The sequence below is a fragment of the Pseudopipra pipra genome, unplaced genomic scaffold (assembly GCF_036250125.1).
Source record: "Pseudopipra pipra isolate bDixPip1 unplaced genomic scaffold, bDixPip1.hap1 HAP1_SCAFFOLD_87, whole genome shotgun sequence".
NCBI lineage: Eukaryota > Metazoa > Chordata > Aves > Passeriformes > Pipridae > Pseudopipra > Pseudopipra pipra.
In genome coordinates, this window is record NW_026991228.1 from 116,126 (window position 1) to 133,006 (window position 16,881).

The following is a 16,881-nucleotide window of genomic DNA, read 5'->3' on the forward strand; positions in this document are numbered from 1 at the left end:
CTGAGTGTCTTTTGGGGTCTCCTGGGTGTTTTTTTTTGGGGGTCCCTGAGTGATTTTTGGGGGTCTCTGAGTGTCTTTTGGGGTCCTGGATGGATTTTGGGGGTCCCTGAGTGTCTTTTCGGGGTCCTGGGGAGGTTTTTGGGGTCCCTGAGAGTCTTTTTGGGGTCCCTGAATGTTTTTTGGGGTATCCTGGGGCTGTTTTGGGGGTCCCTGAGAGTCTTTTTGGGGTCTCTGAGTGTCTTTTGGGGGTCCTGGGGGTGTTTTTGGGGTCCCTGACCATCTTTTTGGGGTCCCTGAGTGTCTTTTGGGGTCTCCTGGATGGATTTTGGGGGTCCCTGAGCCATTTTTGGGGTCCTAGGGGTGTTTTTGGGGGTCCCTGAGTGTCTTTTGGGGTCTTTGAGTGTCTTTTGGGGTCTCCTGGGAAGGTTTTTGGGGTCCCTGAGCATCTTTTTGGGGTCCCTGAGTCATTTTTGGGGTCCCTGACTGATTTTTGGGGTCCCTGACTGATTTTTGGGGTCCCTGCCCATTTTTAGCCCCCCTTTTCCCCCCCTCCAGCCCCCCCAAAAAAATGTCCCACGAGGAGCCTCCGCCGCTTCCAGGTGAGTTTTTCCCCCCCCGAAACCCCCCAAAAACCCCCCAAATCACCCCAAAACCCCCCTAAATTTTTGGGGGGGTCTCTTTTTGTGTCTCCCCCCAAAAAAACAGGCGAAGCCCCCCCGGTCCTGACTCGGCTGCTGCAGATTTTGGGGGACGAGGGGCTGAGACCCCAAGTCAGGAAGGAGCTGCACAAGGTTTGGGGGGACCCTAAAAACAATTTGGGGGGCCCCAAAAAAATTTGGGGGGGTCTGGGGGGAATTTTGGGGTCTCTGAGGGGATTTTGGGGGTTTTTGAGTGGATTTTGGGGGGTTTTGAGGGGATTTTTGGGGGTTTTGAGGGGATTTTTGGGGGGTTTTGAGGGGATTTTTGGGGTCTCTGAGGGGATTTTTGGCGCCATTTTGTGGGGTTTGGGCGCCATTTTGGGGATTTTTGGGGTCATTTGGTGATTTTTTGGGGTCATTTTGTGGATTTTTTGGGTCTTTTAGTGGATTTTTGGGGTCATTTGGTGGATTTTGGGGGTCCTTGAGTGGATTTTGGGGGTTTTTGAGGGGATTTTTGGGGGTTTTGAGGGATTTTTGGGGGGTTTTTAGTGGATTTTTGGGGTCTCTGAGGGGATTTTTGGCGCCATTTTGTGGGGTTTGGGCGCCATTTTGTGGATTTTTGGGGTCATTTGGTGGATTTTTGGGGTATTTTTGGTGGATTTTGGGGGTCATTTGGTGGATTTTGGGGGTCCTTGAGTGAATTTTGGGGGTTTTTGAATGGATTTTTGGGGGTTTTTAGTGGATTTTGGGGGTTTTTTAGTGGATTTTTGGGGTCTCTGAGGGGATTTTTGGCGCCATTTTGTGGGGTTTGGGCGCCATTTTGTGGTTTTTTGGGGTCATTTGGTGGATTTTTGGGGTCCTTGGGTGGATTTTGGGGGTTTTTTAGTGGATTTTTGGGGTCATTTTGTGGATTTTGGGGTTTTTAGTGGATTTTGGGGTTTTTAGTGGATTTTTGGGGTTTTTTAGTGGATTTTTGGGTCTCTGAGGGGATTTTTGGCACCATTTTGTGGGGTTTGGGCGCCATTTTGTGGATTTTTGGGGATTTTTTGTGGATTTTTGGGGTCATTTTGTGGATTTTTGGGGTCATTTTGTGGATTTTTGGGGTCATTTTATGGATTTTTGGGGTCTTTGAGGAGATTTTTGGGGATTTTTAGTGGATTTTGGGGGTCTTTTAGTGGATTTTTGGGGTTTTTTAGTGGATTTTTGGGGTCATTTTGTGGATTTTGGGGGTCCTTGAGTGGATTTTGGGGTTTTTTTAGTGGATTTTTGGGGTCCTTGAGTGGATTTTTGGGGCCATTTTGTGGATTTTTGGGGTCTTTTAGTGGATTTTTGGGTCTCTGAGTGGGTTTTTGGGGTCATTTTGTTGATTTTTGGGGTCTTTAAGAGGATTTTTTGGGGTCTTTGAGGGATTTTTGGGGTTTTTGAGTGGATTTTTGGGGGCATTTTGTGGATTTTTGGGGTCTTTTAGTGGATTTTTGGGTCTTTTAGTGGATTTTTGGGGTTTTTTAGTGGATTTTTGGGGATTTTGAGTGGATTTTGGGGGTTTTTTAGTGGATTTTTGGGGTCTTTTACTTGATTTTTGGTGTCATTTTGTGGATTTTTGGGGTCTTTGAGAGGATTTTTGGGGTCTTTTAGTGGATTTTTGGGGTCTCTGAGTGGATTTTTGGGGTCTTTTTGTTGATTTTTGGGGTCTTTAAATGGATTTTTGGGGGTTTTTAGTGGAAGTTTGGGAGCTTTAAGTGGATTTTTGGGATCTTTGAGTGGATTTTTGGGGTCTTTTAGTGGATTTTTGGGGTCTTTTAGTGGATTTTTGGGGGTTTTTAGTGGATTTTTGGGGTCCTTTTGTGCATTTTTGGGGTCTTTGAGTGAATTTTTAGGGTTAATTTGTTGTTTTCTGAGGTCTTTAAGTGGATATTTGGGGTCTCTCAGTGGATTTTTGGGGTCCCTGAGTTGATTTTTGGGGTCTTTAAATGGATTTTGGGGGTCTCTGAGGGGAGTTTTGGGGTCATTTTGTGGATTTTTTGGGTCATTTTGTTAATTTTTGGGGTCTCTGGGGGGATTTTGGGGTCACTTTGTGGATTTTTGGGGTCTTTAGATGGATTTTTGGGTTTTTTTAGTGGATTTTTGGTGGTTTTTATTGGATTTTTGGGGGCTTTTTAATGGAATTTTGGGGTCTTTAAGTGGATTTTTGGGGTCATTTTGTGGATTTTTGGGGTCTTTGAGTTGACTTTTGGGGTATTTGAGTGGATTTTTGGGGTCATTTTGTGGATTTTTCATGTCCTTGAGTGGATTTTTGGAGTTCTTGAGTGAATTTTTGGGGTCATTTGGTGGATTTTTGGGGTCTTTAAATGGATTTTTGGGGGTTTTTAGTGGAATTTTGGGAGCTTTAAGTTGATTTTTGGGGTCTCTGAGGGGATTTTTGGGGTCATTTTGTGGATTTTTGGGGTCATCTTGTGGATTTTTGGGGATTTTTAGTGGATTTTTGGGGTCTCTGAGTGGGTTTTTGGGGTCATTTTGTTGATTTTTGGGGTCTTTAAGAGGATTTTTTGGGGTCTTTGAGGGATTTTTGGGGTTTTTGAGTGGATTTTTGGGGGCATTTTGTGGATTTTTGGGGTCTTTTAGTGGATTTTTGGGGTCTTTTAGTGGATTTTTGGGGTTTTTTAGTGGATTTTTGGGGATTTTGAGTGGATTTTGGGGGTTTTTTAGTGGATTTTTGGGGTCTTTTACTTGATTTTTGGTGTCATTTTGTGGATTTTTGGGGTCTTTGAGAGGATTTTTGGGGTCTTTTAGTGGATTTTTGGGGTCTCTGAGTGGATTTTTGGGGTCTTTTTGTTGATTTTTGGGGTCTTTAAATGGATTTTTGGGGGTTTTTAGTGGAAGTTTGGGAGCTTTAAGTGGATTTTTGGGATCTTTGAGTGGATTTTTGGGGTCATTTTGTGGATTTTTGGGGTCTCTGAGAGAATTTTTGGGGTCTTTAAATGGATTTTTGGGGTCTCTGAGTGGATTTTTGGGACCATTTTGTTGATTTTTGGGGTCATTTTGTCAGTTTTTGTGGTCTCTGAGTCAATTTTTGGGGTCATTTTGTGGATTTTTGGGGATTTTTGAGTGGATTTTTGGTTAATTTTGTGGATTTTTGGGGTCTCCGAGTGGATTTTTGGGGTCGTTTTGTGGATTTTTTGGGTCTTTGAGTGGATTTTGGGGGGTTTTTAGTGGGTTTTGGGGTCTTTTAGTGGATTTTTGGTGTTTTTTAGTGGATTTTTGGGGTCTTTTAGTGGATTTTTGGGGGTTTTTAGTGGATTTTTGGGGTCCTTTTGTGCATTTTTGGGGTCTTTGAGTGAATTTTTAGGGTTAATTTGTTGTTTTCTGAGGTCTTTAAGTGGATATTTGGGGTCTCTCAGTGGATTTTTGGGGTCCCTGAGTTGATTTTTGGGGTCTTTAAATGGATTTTTGGGGTCTCTGAGGGGATTTTTGGGGATTTTAGTGGATTTTTGGGGTCTTTGAGTGGACTTTTGGGGATTTTTAGTGGATTTTGGGGGTTTTTTAGTGGATTTTTGGGGTCTCTGAGGGGATTTTTGGGGGTTTTTAGTGGATTTTTGGGGTCATTTTATGGATTTTTGGGGTCTTTAAATGGAATTTTGGGGTCATTTCATGGATTTTTGGAGTCTCTGAGTCAATTTTTGGGTCTCTGAGTCAAATTTTGGGGTCATTTCGTGGATTTTTGGGGTTTTTTAGTGGATTTTTGGGGTTTTTTAGTGGATTTTTGGGGTCTCTGAGTGGATTTTTGGGGTCCTTGAGTGGATTTTTGAGGTCTTTAAATGGATTTTTGGGGTCATTTTGTGGATTTTTGGGACTTTGAGTGAATTTTGGGGGATTTTTAGTGGATTTTTGGGGCCTCTGAGTGGATTTTTGGGGTCATTTCTTGGATTTTTGGGATCTTTAAATGGATTTTTGGGGTCCTTGTGGATTTTTGGGGATTTTTAGTCGATTTTTGGGGTCTCTGAGTGGATTTTGGTTTTTTTTAGTGGATTTTTGGGGTCATTTTGTGGATTTTTGGGGTCATCTTGTGGTTTTTTGAAGTCTCTGAGTGGATTTTTGGGGTCATTTTGTGGATTTTTGGGATCCTTGAGTGAATTTTTGGGGTTTTTTAGTGGATTTTTGGGGTCATTTCATGGATTTTTGGGGTCATTTCATGGATTTTTGGGACCTTTAATTGGATTTTTGGGGTCATTTCATGGATTTTTGGGGTCATTTCATGGATTTTTGGGATCTTTAAATTGATTTTTCGGGTCTCTGAGTGGATTTTTGGGGTAATTTCATGGATTTTTGGGGTCCTTGAGTGGATTTTTGGGGTCTTTTTGTCCATTTTTGGGTCTCTGAGTGGATTTTTGGGGTCTCTGAGTAGATTTTTGGGCTCCCTGAGTGGATTTTGGGCTCATTTCCTTCATTTTGGGCTCCCCCAGGCCGAGGCCTCCCTGGCCCGTTCCCAGGAGATCCGGTTCCGCTGGGAAACCCTCTGGAGAATTTTGGGGGAGATCCTGAGGGACCCCCGGGGTTTGGAGCCTTCTGTGAGTTCAAAACCCCCCCAAAAAACCCCAAAAAAAACCCCAAAAAACCCCCAAAACTTCCCCAAATTCGGGGGAATCCCAAAACTCCTGAAATCCCTGAAAATTCCCATTTTTCCAGGTGCTGCAGGAGCTGCAGGAGGAGCTCACCTGGGCCCAGGTGAGGAGGGGCCACCCCGAAATCGCCCCCCTGGTGCCTCCCCCCAAGGTGAGACCCCCAAAAAAAACCCCAAATCCTGCTTGGGGACCCCAAAAACCCCAAAAAAACACCCAAAAACCACCCTGGGAACCCCAAAATCCCTCAAAAACCACCCAAAAATCCCCCAAAACCACCCAAAAACCCTCAAAAACCACCCTGGGAACCCCCAAAACCCTCAAAAACCACCCTGGGAACCCCAAAAAACCTCAAAAACCACCCAAAAATCCCCCAAAACCACCCTGGGAACCCCAAAATCCCTCAAAAACCACCCAAAAATCCCCCAAAACCACCCAAAAATCACCAAAACCCACCCAAAAATCACCAAAAAGCCCAAAAACCACCCTGGGAACCCAAAGAATCCCCAAAAACCACCCTGGGAACCCCAAAATCCCTCAAAAACCACCCAAAAATCCCCAAAAACCACCCTGGGAATCCCAAAAATCCCCAAAACCACCGAAAAATCACCATAAAAGCCCCAAAAACCACCCAACAATCCCAAAAACCACCCTGGGAATCCCAAAAATCCCCCAAAACCACCCAAAAATCCCCCAAAACCACCCTGGGAACCCCAAAATCCCTCAAAAACCACCCAAAAATCCCCCAAAACCACCCTGGGAATCCAAAAATCCCCCAAAACCACCCAAAAATCCCCCAAAACCACCCTGGGAATCCCAAAAATCCCCCAAAACCACCCAAAAACCCTCAAAAACCACCCTGGGAATCCCAAAAATCCCCAAAACCACCCAAAAATCCCCCAAAACCACCCTGGGAACCCCAAAATCCCTCAAAAACCACCCAAAAATCCTCAAAAACCACCCTGGGAATCCCAAAAATCCCCCAAAACCACCCAGAAATCCCCCAAAACCACCCTGGGAACCCCCAAAACCACCCAAAAATCACCATAAAAGCCCCAAAAACCACCCTGGAAACGCAAAAAAGCTCAAAAACCACCCAAAAATCCCCCAAAACCACCCAAAAACCCTCAAAAACCACCCTGGGAACCCCCAAAACCCTCAAAAACCACCCAAAAATCCCCCAAAACCACCCTGGGAATCCCAAAAATCCCCCAAAACCACCCAAAAATCCCCAAAACCACCCTGGGAACCCCAAAATCCCTCAAAAACCACCCAAAAATCCCCAAAAACCACCCAAAAATCCCAAAAACCACCAAAAACCCTCAAAAACCACCCTGGGAACTCCAAAATCCCTCAAAAAACCACCCAAAAATCCCCCAAAACCACCCAAAAACCCTCAAAAACCACCCTGGGTACCCCAAAATCCCTCAAAAACCACCCAAAAATCCCAAAAACCACCCTGGGAACCCCCAAAACCCCAAAAATCACCAAAAAAGCCCCAAAAACCACCCTGGGAACCCCAAAATCCCTCAAAAAATACCCAAAAATCCTCCAAAACCACCCTGGGAATCCCAAAAATCCCCCAAAACCACCCAAAAACCCTCAAAAACCACCCTGGGAACCCCCAAAACCACCCAAAAATCACCATAAAAGCCCCAAAAACCACCCAAAAATCCCCAAAAACCACCCAAAAATCACCAAAAAAGCCCCAAAAACCACCCTGGGAACCCCCAAAATCCCTCAAAAACCACCCAAAAATCCCCAAAAACCACCCTGGGAACCCCCAAATACCACCCTGGGAACCCCCAAAACCCCCAAAAACCACCCTGGGAATCCCAAAAATCCCCAAAAACCACCCTGGGAACCCCCAAAACCCCCCAAAAACCACCCTGGGAACCCCCAAAACCCTCAAAAACCACCCAAAAATCCCCCAAAACCCTCAAAAACCACCCAAAAATCCCCCAAAACCCTCAAAAACCACCCAAAAATCCCCCAAAACCCTCAAAAACCACCCAAAAACCCTCAAAAACCACCCTGGGAACCCCAAAAACCCTCAAAAACCACCCAAAAATCCCAAAAACCACCCTGGGAACCCCAAAATCCCTCAAAAACCACCCAAAAATCCCCCAAAACCACCCTGGGAATCCCAAAATCCCCCAAAACCACCCAAAAACCCTCAAAAACCACCCTGGGAACCCCCAAAACCACCCAAAAATCACCATAAAAGCCCCAAAAACCACCCTGGAAACCCAAAGAATCCCCAAAAACCACCCTGGGAACCCCCAAAACCCTCAAAAACCACCCTGGGAACCCCAAAATCCCTCAAAAACCACCCAAAAATCCCCCAAAACCACCCTGGGAATCCCAAAAATCCCCCAAAACCACCCAAAAACCCTCAAAAACCACCCAAAAAGCCCCAAAACCACCCAAAAATCCCCAAAAACCACCCAAAAACCACCCTGGGAACCCCAAAACCACCCAAAAATGACCAAAAAAGCCCCCAAAACCACCCTGGGAACCCCCAAAATCCCCAAAAACCACCCAAAAAATGCCCCAAAACCACCTTGGGAACCCCCAAAACCACCCTGGGAACCCCCAAAAACCACCCTGGGAACCCCAAAAAACCTCAAAAACCACCCAAAAATCCCCCAAAACCACCCAAAAACCCTCAAAAACCACCCTGGGAACCCCCAAAACCACCCAAAAATCACCATAAAAGCCCCAAAAACCACCCTGGAAACCCAAAGAATCCCCAAAAACCACCCTGGGAACCCCAAAAATCCCTCAAAAACCACCCAAAAATCCCCAAAAACCACCCTGGGAACCCCCAAAACCCCCAAAAATCACCAAAAAAGCCCCAAAAACCACCCTGGGAACCCAAAATCCCTCAAAAAATACCCAAAAATCCTCCAAAACCACCCTGGGAATCCCAAAAATCCCCCAAAACCACCCAAAAACCCTCAAAAACCACCCTGGGAACCCCCAAAACCACCCAAAAATCACCATAAAAGCCCCAAAAACCACCCAAAAATCCCCAAAAACCACCCAAAAATCACCAAAAAAGCCCCAAAAACCACCCTGGGAACCCCAAAATCCCTCAAAAACCACCCAAAAATCCCCAAAAACCACCCTGGGAACCCCCAAATACCACCCTGGGAACCCCCAAAACCCCCAAAAACCACCCTGGGAATCCCAAAATCCCTCAAAAACCACCCAAAAATCCCCTGAAACGGCCCTGAGAACCCCCAAAAACCACCCTGGGAACCCCAAAATCCCTCAAAAACCACCCAAAAATCCCCAAAACCACCCTGGGAATCCCAAAAATCCCCCAAAACCACCCAAAAACCCTCAAAAACCACCCAAAAATCCCCAAAAACCACCCAAAAAGCCCCAAAACCCTCAAAAACCACCCTGGGAACCCCCAAAACCACCCAAAAATCACCATAAAAGCCCCAAAAACCACCCTGGAAACCCCAAAATCCCTCAAAAACCACCCAAAAATCCCCCAAAACCACCCAAAAATCCCCAAAAACCACCCAAAAACTCTCAAAAACCACCCTGGGAACCCCAAAAAACCTCAAAACCCACCCAAAAATCCCCAAAACCACCCAAAAACCCTCAAAAACCACCCTGAGAACCCCCAAAAACCACCCTGGGAACCCCCAAAACCACCCAAAAATCACCATAAAAGCCCCAAAAATCCCCAAAAACCACCAAAAATCACCAAAAAAGCCCCAAAAACCACCCTGGGAACCCAAAGAATCCCCAAAAACCACCCTGGGAATCCCAAAAATCCCCCAAAACCACCCAGGGAACCCCCAAAACCCCCCAAAAACCACCCTGAGAACCCCCAAAACCCCTAAAAAAACCCAAAAACCACCCTGGGAACCCCCAAAATCCCCAAAAACCACCCTGGGAACCTCAAAAACCACCCAAAAATCACCATAAAAGCCCCAAAAACCACCCTGGGAACCCCAAAAACCACCCTGGGAATCCCAAAAACCACCCTGGGAACCCCAAAAATCCCAAAAACCACCCAAAAATCCCAAAAACCACCCCAGGAACCCCAAAAATACGTCAAAAACCACCCAAAAACCCCCAAAATCCCCCAAAAACCACCCAAAAAAACCCAAAAAACCTCAAAAACCACCCTGGGAACCCCAAAATCCCTCAAAAACCACCCAAAAATCCCCCAAAACCACCCAAAAATCCCCAAAATCACTCAAAAACCACCCAAAAATCCCCAAAAACCACCCAAAAATCCCCAAAAACCACCCTGGGAACCCCAAAAATCCCCCAAAAACCAGCCTGGGAACCCCCAAAATCTCCCAAAAAACCCTCCAAGAACCTCAAAAACCACCTAAAAATCACTAAAAAAGCCCCAAAAAACCCACCCAAAAATCACCAAAAAATCCCCCAAAACCACCCTGGGAACCCCAAAAATCCCCCCAAAAATCACCCTGGGAACCCCAAAAATCCCCCAAAAAACACCCCAAGAACCTCAAGAACCACCTAAAAATCACCATAAAAGCCCCAAAAACCACCCTGGGAACCCCAAAAATCCCCAAAAACCACCCTGGGAACCCCCAAAACCCACCCAAAAATCCCCAAAACCACCCTGGGAACCCCAAAAAACCTCAAAAACCACCCTGGGAACCCCCAAAACCACCCAAAAATCCCCCAAAAACCACCCTGGGAACCCCAAAAAAACTCAAAAACCACCCAAAAATCCCCAAAAACCACCCAAAAACCCTCAAAAACCACCCTGGGAACCCCCAAAACCCCCAAAAACCAGCAAAAAATCCCCAAAAATCACCCTGGGAACCCCCAAAACCACCCAAAAATCACCAAAAAAGCCCCAAAAACCACCCTGGGAACCCCCAAAATCTCCAAAAACCACTCTGGGAACCCCCAAAACCACCCAAAAATCCCCCAAAAACCACCCTGGGAACCCCAAAATCCCTCAAAAACCACCCAAAGATCCCCAAAAACCACCCAAAAATCCTCAAAAACCACCCTGGGAACCCCAAAATCCTCAAAAACCACCCAAAAATCCCCCAAAAAACCACCCTGGGAACCCCAAAATCCCTCAAAAACCACCCAAAAATCCCCCAAAAACCACCCTGGGAACCCCAAAATCCCTCAAAAACCACCCAAAAATCCCCAAAAACCACCCAAAAATCCCCAAAATCCCTCAAAAACCACCCAAAAATCCCCAAAAACCGCCCAAAAATCCCCCAAAACCACCCAAAAACCCTCAAAAACCACCCTGGGAACCCCAAAAAAACTCAAAAAACACCCAAAAATCCCCCAAAACCACCCAAAAACCCTCAAAAACCACCCTGGGAACCCCCAAAACCACCCAAAAATCACCATAAAAGCCCCCAAAACCACCCAAAAATCCCCAAAAACCACCCTGGGAATCCCCAAAACCACCCTGGGAACCCCAAAAATCCCCAAAAACCACCCTGGGAACCCCCAAAAACCAGCAAAAAATCCCCAAAAATCACCCTGGGAACCCCCAAAATCCCCAAAAATCACCCTGGGAACCCCAAAAATCCCAAAAAACCACCCTGGGAACCCCAAAAACCACCTAAAAATCACCAAAAAAGCCCCAAAAACCACCCTGGGAACCCCCCAAAAATCCCCAAAACCACCCAAAAATCCCCCAAAACCACCCTGGGAACCCCAAAATCCCTCAAAAACCACCCAAAAATCCCCAAAAACCACCCAAAAACCCTCAAAAACCACCCTGGGAACCCCCAAAACCACCCAAAAATCACCATAAAAGCCCCAAAAAGCACCCAAAAATCCCCAAAAAACACCCCAGGAAACACCATTCAAAAATCACCATAAAAGCCCCAAAAACCACCCTGGGAACCCCAAAATCCCCAAAAACCACCCTGGGAACCCCAAAAACCACCCTGGGAACCCCAAAAACCACCCAAAAATCCCCAAAAAACACCCCAAGAACCTCAAAAAACACCTAAAAATCACCAAAAAAGCCCCAAAAACCAAACCAGGAACCCCCAAAACCACCCAAAAATCCCCAAAAACCACCCTGGGAATCCCCAAAATCCCCCCAAAAAAACCCCACATCACCCCAGGACCCCCCAAAACCACCCCAGGAACCCCAAAACCCACCCCAACACCTCCCAAAACCCTCCCAGACAACCCCAGGAACCCAAAAACGACCCTAAAACTCCCCAGACCCATCCCAGAAACCCCCAAAATCACCCAGGATCCCCCAAAACCACCCCAGGACCCCCCAAAATCCTCCCAAACAACCCAGGAACCCCCAAAATCACCCCAAGACGCCCAAAATCCCCCCAACACCCCCCAAAATCCTCCCAAACCCACCCCAGGACCCCCCAAAATCACCCCAGGACCCCCCAAAACCCTCCCAAACAACCCCAGGAACCCCAAAACCACCCCAGGAACCCCCACACCCATCCCAGGACCCCCCAAAATCACCCCAAGACCCCCCAAAAACTCTCCCAACCCACCCCAGGACCCCCAAAATCACTCTAAAACCCCCAAATTCCCCCCCAGGACCCCCCAAAATCACCCCAGGAGCCCCAAAACCCACCCCAGGATCCCCCAAAACCACCTCAAGACCCCTCAAAACCCTCCCAGACAACCCCAAGACCCCCCAAAACCCTCCCCAGGACCCCCAAAATCACTTCAAAGCTCCCCAAACCTACCCCAGGACCCCCCAAAACCCTCCCAAACCCACCCCAGGAACCCCAAAAATCACCCCAAGAACCCCAAAAGTGCCCCAAGACCCCCAAAATCCTCCCAAAATCACCCCAGGACCCCCCAAAATCACCCCAGGACCCCCCAAAATCACCCCAGGACCCCCCAAAACCACCCCAGGACCCCCAAAATCCCCCCAACACCCCCGAAAATCCTCCCAAACCCACCCCAGAAACCCTAAAAACCAACCCAGGAACCCCAAAAACCACCCAAGACCCCCAAAACCCTCCCAAACTCACCCCAGGATCCCCAAAAACCACCCCAGGACCTTCCAAAATCACCCCAAAACCCCCCAGAATCACCCCAGGAACCCCCCAAAAAACCCCAAATCACCCAGGAACCCCCAAAATCACCCCAGGAACCCCCCCAAAAAACCCCAAATCACCCCAGGACCTCCCAGAACCACTTCAGGACCCCCCAAAATCACCCAAGAGCCCCCAAAACCCTCCCAAACAACCCCAGGAACCCCAAAACCACCCCAGGAACCCCCAAACCCACCCCAGAAACCCCAAAAACCACCCCAGGACCCCCCAAAACCACCCCAAGAGCCCCCAAAACCCTCCCAAACCCACCCCAGGAACCCAAAAACCACCCCAAGAACCCCAAAAGCACCACAAGACCCCCCCAAAATCCTCCCAAACCACCCCAGGACCCCCCAAAATCCTCCCAAACCCACCCCAGGACTCCCCAAAATCACTCTAAAACCCCCAAATTCCCCCCCAAGACCCCCCAAAATCACCCCACGACCCCCCAAAATCACCTCAAGACCCCCCAAAACCCTCCCAAACAACCCCAGGAACCCCAAAATCCCCCCAAGACGCCCCAAAATCCCCCAACACCCCCCAAAACCCTCCCAAACCCACCCCAGGACCCCCCAAAATCACCCCAGGACCCCTCAAAACCCTCCCAGACAACCCCAGGAACCCCAAAAATCACCCCAGGAACCCCAAAATCACCCCAAAACCCCCCAGAATCACCCCAGGAACCCCAAAAATCACCCCAGGACCCCCCAAAACCCTCCCAGACAACCCCAGGAACCCCAGAAATGACCCCAAAACTCCCCAAAATCACCCCAAGAACCCCCAACTCCCGGGAACTGGGAGCACTGGGAGGGAACTGGGAGCACTGGGGGGAACTGGGAGGGAAATGGGAGTGAACTGGGAGCACTGGGAGGGAACTGGGAGCACTGGGAGGGAACTGGGAGCACTGGGAGGGAACTGGGAGGGAACTGGGAACACTGGGAGAGAACTGGGAGGGAAATGGGAGTGAACTGGGAGCACTGGGAGGGAAATGGGAGTGAACTGGGAGCACTGGGGGGAACTGGGATATACTGGAGGGAACTGGGAGCACTGGGAGAGAACTGGGAGGGAACGGGGAGCCTGGGGGGGAACTGGGAGGAACTAGGAGTGAACTGGGAGCACTGGGAGAGAACTGGGAGGGAACTGGGAGCACTGGGAGGGAACTGGGAGGGAAATGGAATGGAACTGGGATATACTGGGAGTAAACTGGGAGCACTGGTATGGAACTGGGAGCACCGGGAGGGAACTGGGAGGGAACTGGGATATACTGGGAGGGACTGGGAAGGAACTGGGAGGGAACTGGGAGCACTGAAAAGGAACTGGGAGGGAACTGGGAGTGAACTGGGAGCACTGGGATGGAATTGGGAGCGCTGGGGGGGAACTGGGAGGAACTGGGAGTGAACTGGGAGCACTGGGAGAGAACTGGGAGCACTGGGAGGGAACTGGGAGCAGTGAAGGGAAACTGGGTGGGAACTGGGAGCACTGGGAGGGAACTGGGAGCACTGCGAGGGAAGTGGGATGGAACTGGGAGGCAACTGGGGATGAATTGGGAGCACTGGGAAGGAACTGGGATGGAACTGGGATATACTGGGAGGGAACTTGGAGCACTGGGGTGGAACTGGGAGGGAACTGGGAGCCCTGGGGGCGAACTGGGAGGAAGTAGGAGTGAACTGGGAGCACTGGGAGAGAACTGGGAGCACTGGGAGTGAACTGAGAGCACTGGGAAGGAACTGGGAGCCCTGGGGGGGAACTGGGAGGAACTAGGAGTGAACTGGGAGCACTGGGAAGGAACTGGGAGCGAACTGGGAGCACTGGGAGTAAACTGGGAGCACTGGGAGAGAACTGGGACAGAACTGGGAGCACTGGGAGGGAACTGGGAGGGAAATGGAATGGAACTGGGATATACTGGGAGTAAACTGGGAGCACTGGTATGGAACTGGGAGCACTGGGAGGGAACTGGGATGGAACTAGGAGTGAACTGGGAGCACTGGGAGGGAACTGGGAGTGAACTGGGAGCACTGGGAGGGAACAGGGAAGGAACTGGGAGCACTGGGAGGGAACTGGGAGGGAAATGGAATGGAACTGGGATATACTGGGAGTAAACTGGGAGCACTGGTATGGAACTGGGAGCACTGGGAGGGAACTGGGAGTGATACTAGGATGGAACTGGGAGCACTGGGAGGGAACTGGGAGGGAACTGGGATATACTGGGAGTGAACTGGGAGCACTGGGAGGGAACTGGGAGCACTGGGATGGAACTGGGAGCACTGGGAGGGAACTGGGAGTGAACTGGGAGCACTGGGAGGGAACTGGGATGGAACTGGGAGGGAACTGGGAGCACTGGGAGGGGACTGGAAGCACTGGGAGGGAACTGGGAGCACTGGGAGAGAACTGGCAGGGAACTGGGATATACTGGGATGGAACTGGGAGTGATACTGGGAGGGAGCTGGGATGGAACTGGGATATACTGGGAGCAAACTGGGATGGAACTGGGAGCACTGGGACAGAACTGGGAGCACTGGGAGGGAACTGGGAGCACTGGGAGTAAACTGGGAGGAAGTAGGAGTGAACTGGGAGCAGTGGGAAGGAACTGGGAGCACTGGGATGGAACTGGGAGGAACTGGGAACTGGGCTGGAACTGGGATATACTGGGATATACTGGGAGTAAACTGGGAGCACTGGGAGGGAAATGGGAAGGAACTGGGAGCAGTGGGAAGGAACTGGGAGGGAACTGGGATATACTGGGAGTGAACTGGGAGCACTGGGACAACTGGGAGCACTGGGAAGGAACTGGGAGCACTGGAGCAAACTGGGAGCACTGGGAGCAAACTGGGAGCACTGGGAGAGAACTGGGACAGAACTGGGAGCACTGGGACAACTGGGAGCACTGGGACGGAACTGGGAGCACTGGGAGGGAACTGGGAGCACTGGGAGAGAACTGGGACAGAACTGGGAGCACTGGGAGAGAACCGGGCTCCAATTTAACCCCATTTTCCCCCCCAAATTCCCAATTTTTCCCAATTTTTCCCAATTTTCCCCGTTTTTCCCAGCGCTCCCCGTCCCTCCCCCCCCTCCTGCTGCCGGAGCTGGAGCGGCGCCTGCGGGAAAACCGGGAGCAACTCCAGGAATTCCTGCTGGGAATTCCCCCAAATCCCCCGGGAATTCCCCAAAATCCCCCGGAATTCCCCCAAATCCCCCCGGAATTCCCGGAAATCCCGAGGGAATTCCCCAAAATCCCGAAGGAATTCCCCAAAATCCCGAGGGAATTCCCGGAAATCCCGAGGGAATTCCCGGAATTGCGGAGGGAATTCCCGGAATTGTGGAGAAGGCCCCCGAGGGGCTCCTGGAGGCGCAGAGGCTGCGGCTGAGGCGGGAGAGGCGGCGGGAGAGGGAACTGCGGGAACGGCTGCGCAGGAGCCGCCACGGATACGCACAGGTGGGAAGGGGGGGACACCAAAATTCAGCCAAATTTGACCCAAAATTCACACAAATTCACACAAAATTCACCCAAATTGGAGCAAAAAATTCAGAAAAATTTGACACAAAATTCACCCAAATTGGAGCAAAAAATTCAGAAAAATTTGACACAAAATTCACCCAAATTGGACCCAAAATTCACCCAAATTGGACCCAAATTGGACACAAAATCCACCCAAAATTCATCCAAATTGGACCCAAAATTCACTGAAATTGGACCCAAAATTCACACAAATTTACCCAAAATTCCCCCAAATTGGACTAAAAATCCAGTCAAAATTTACCAAATTGGACCCAAAATTTACCCAAATTGGACCCAAAATTCACACAAATTGGACCCAAAATTAACTCAAATTGGAACTCAAATTCACCCAGATTGGACCCAAAAATTCACCCAAATCGACCCAAAATTCACACAAATTTGACCCGAAATTCACCCAAAATTCACTGAAAATTCACCCAAAATTCATCCAGATTTGACCCAAAATTCACGCAAAATTCATCCAAATTAGACCCAAAATTCACTGAAATTGGACCCAAAATTCACACAAATTGGACCCAAAATTCACCCAAAATTCATCCAAATTGGACAAAAATCCACCCAAAATTCACTCAAATTGGACCCAAAATTCACAAAAAATTCACTCAAATTTCACTCAAAATTCACAAAAATCCGCCCAAAATTCACACAAATTGGACCCAAAATTCACACAAATTGGACCCGAAATTCACCCAAATTGGGCCAAAAATTCACTGAAATTGGACCCAAAATTCACACAAAATTCACCCAAATTGGAGCGAAAATTCACACAAAATTCACACAAATTGGAGCAAAATTCACCCAAATTGGAGCAAAATTCACCCAAATCGACCCAAAATTCACACAAATTTGACCCAAAATTCACCCAAATTGGACCCAAAATTCACCCAAATTGGACCCAAAATTCACACAAATTGGACCCAAAATTCACACAATTTGGACCAAAAATTCACACAAATTGGACCAAAATCCACCCAAAATTCATCCAAATTAGACACAAAATTCACCCAAATTTCACTCAAAATTCACAAAAATTTGACCCAAAATTCGCTCAA

General features: G+C 48.6%; 2 protein-coding genes across 2 annotated transcripts; both read left to right on the forward strand.

Moving 5' to 3' along the window:
• Positions 1–539: 539 nt before the first annotated feature.
• LOC135408934 (zonadhesin-like) lies at positions 540–15,712 on the forward strand. Its single transcript, XM_064643873.1, has 5 exons — positions 540–599; positions 706–791; positions 5,099–5,203; positions 5,322–5,408; positions 15,360–15,712. The coding sequence occupies exons 1-5, from the start codon at positions 569–571 to the stop codon at positions 15,675–15,677; spliced, it is 627 nt and encodes a 208-aa protein (XP_064499943.1). The 5' UTR covers positions 540–568; the 3' UTR covers positions 15,678–15,712.
• On the forward strand, positions 5,475–12,160 carry LOC135408932 (merozoite surface protein CMZ-8-like; the record flags this gene model as incomplete). The annotated part of the gene is made up of 3 exons (XM_064643871.1): positions 5,475–5,481; positions 5,524–5,669; positions 11,996–12,160. Coding segments are annotated over 3 exons (318 nt in total), but the record flags the coding sequence as incomplete, so codon positions are not given.
• Positions 15,713–16,881: the final 1,169 nt, after the last annotated feature.

What these genes read in the sequence shown, in the direction of transcription:
- LOC135408934 (XM_064643873.1), top strand. Translation starts at nt 569, where the DNA reads ATGTCCCACGAGGAGCCTCCGCCGCTTCCAG. An exon ending in TCAGGAAGGAGCTGCACAAG is followed by an intron (nt 792 to 5,098) that starts GTTTGGGGGGAC and finishes GGGCTCCCCCAG; the next exon opens with GCCGAGGCCTCCCTGGCCCG. An exon ending in CCCGGGGTTTGGAGCCTTCT is followed by an intron (nt 5,204 to 5,321) that starts GTGAGTTCAAAA and finishes CCATTTTTCCAG; the next exon opens with GTGCTGCAGGAGCTGCAGGA.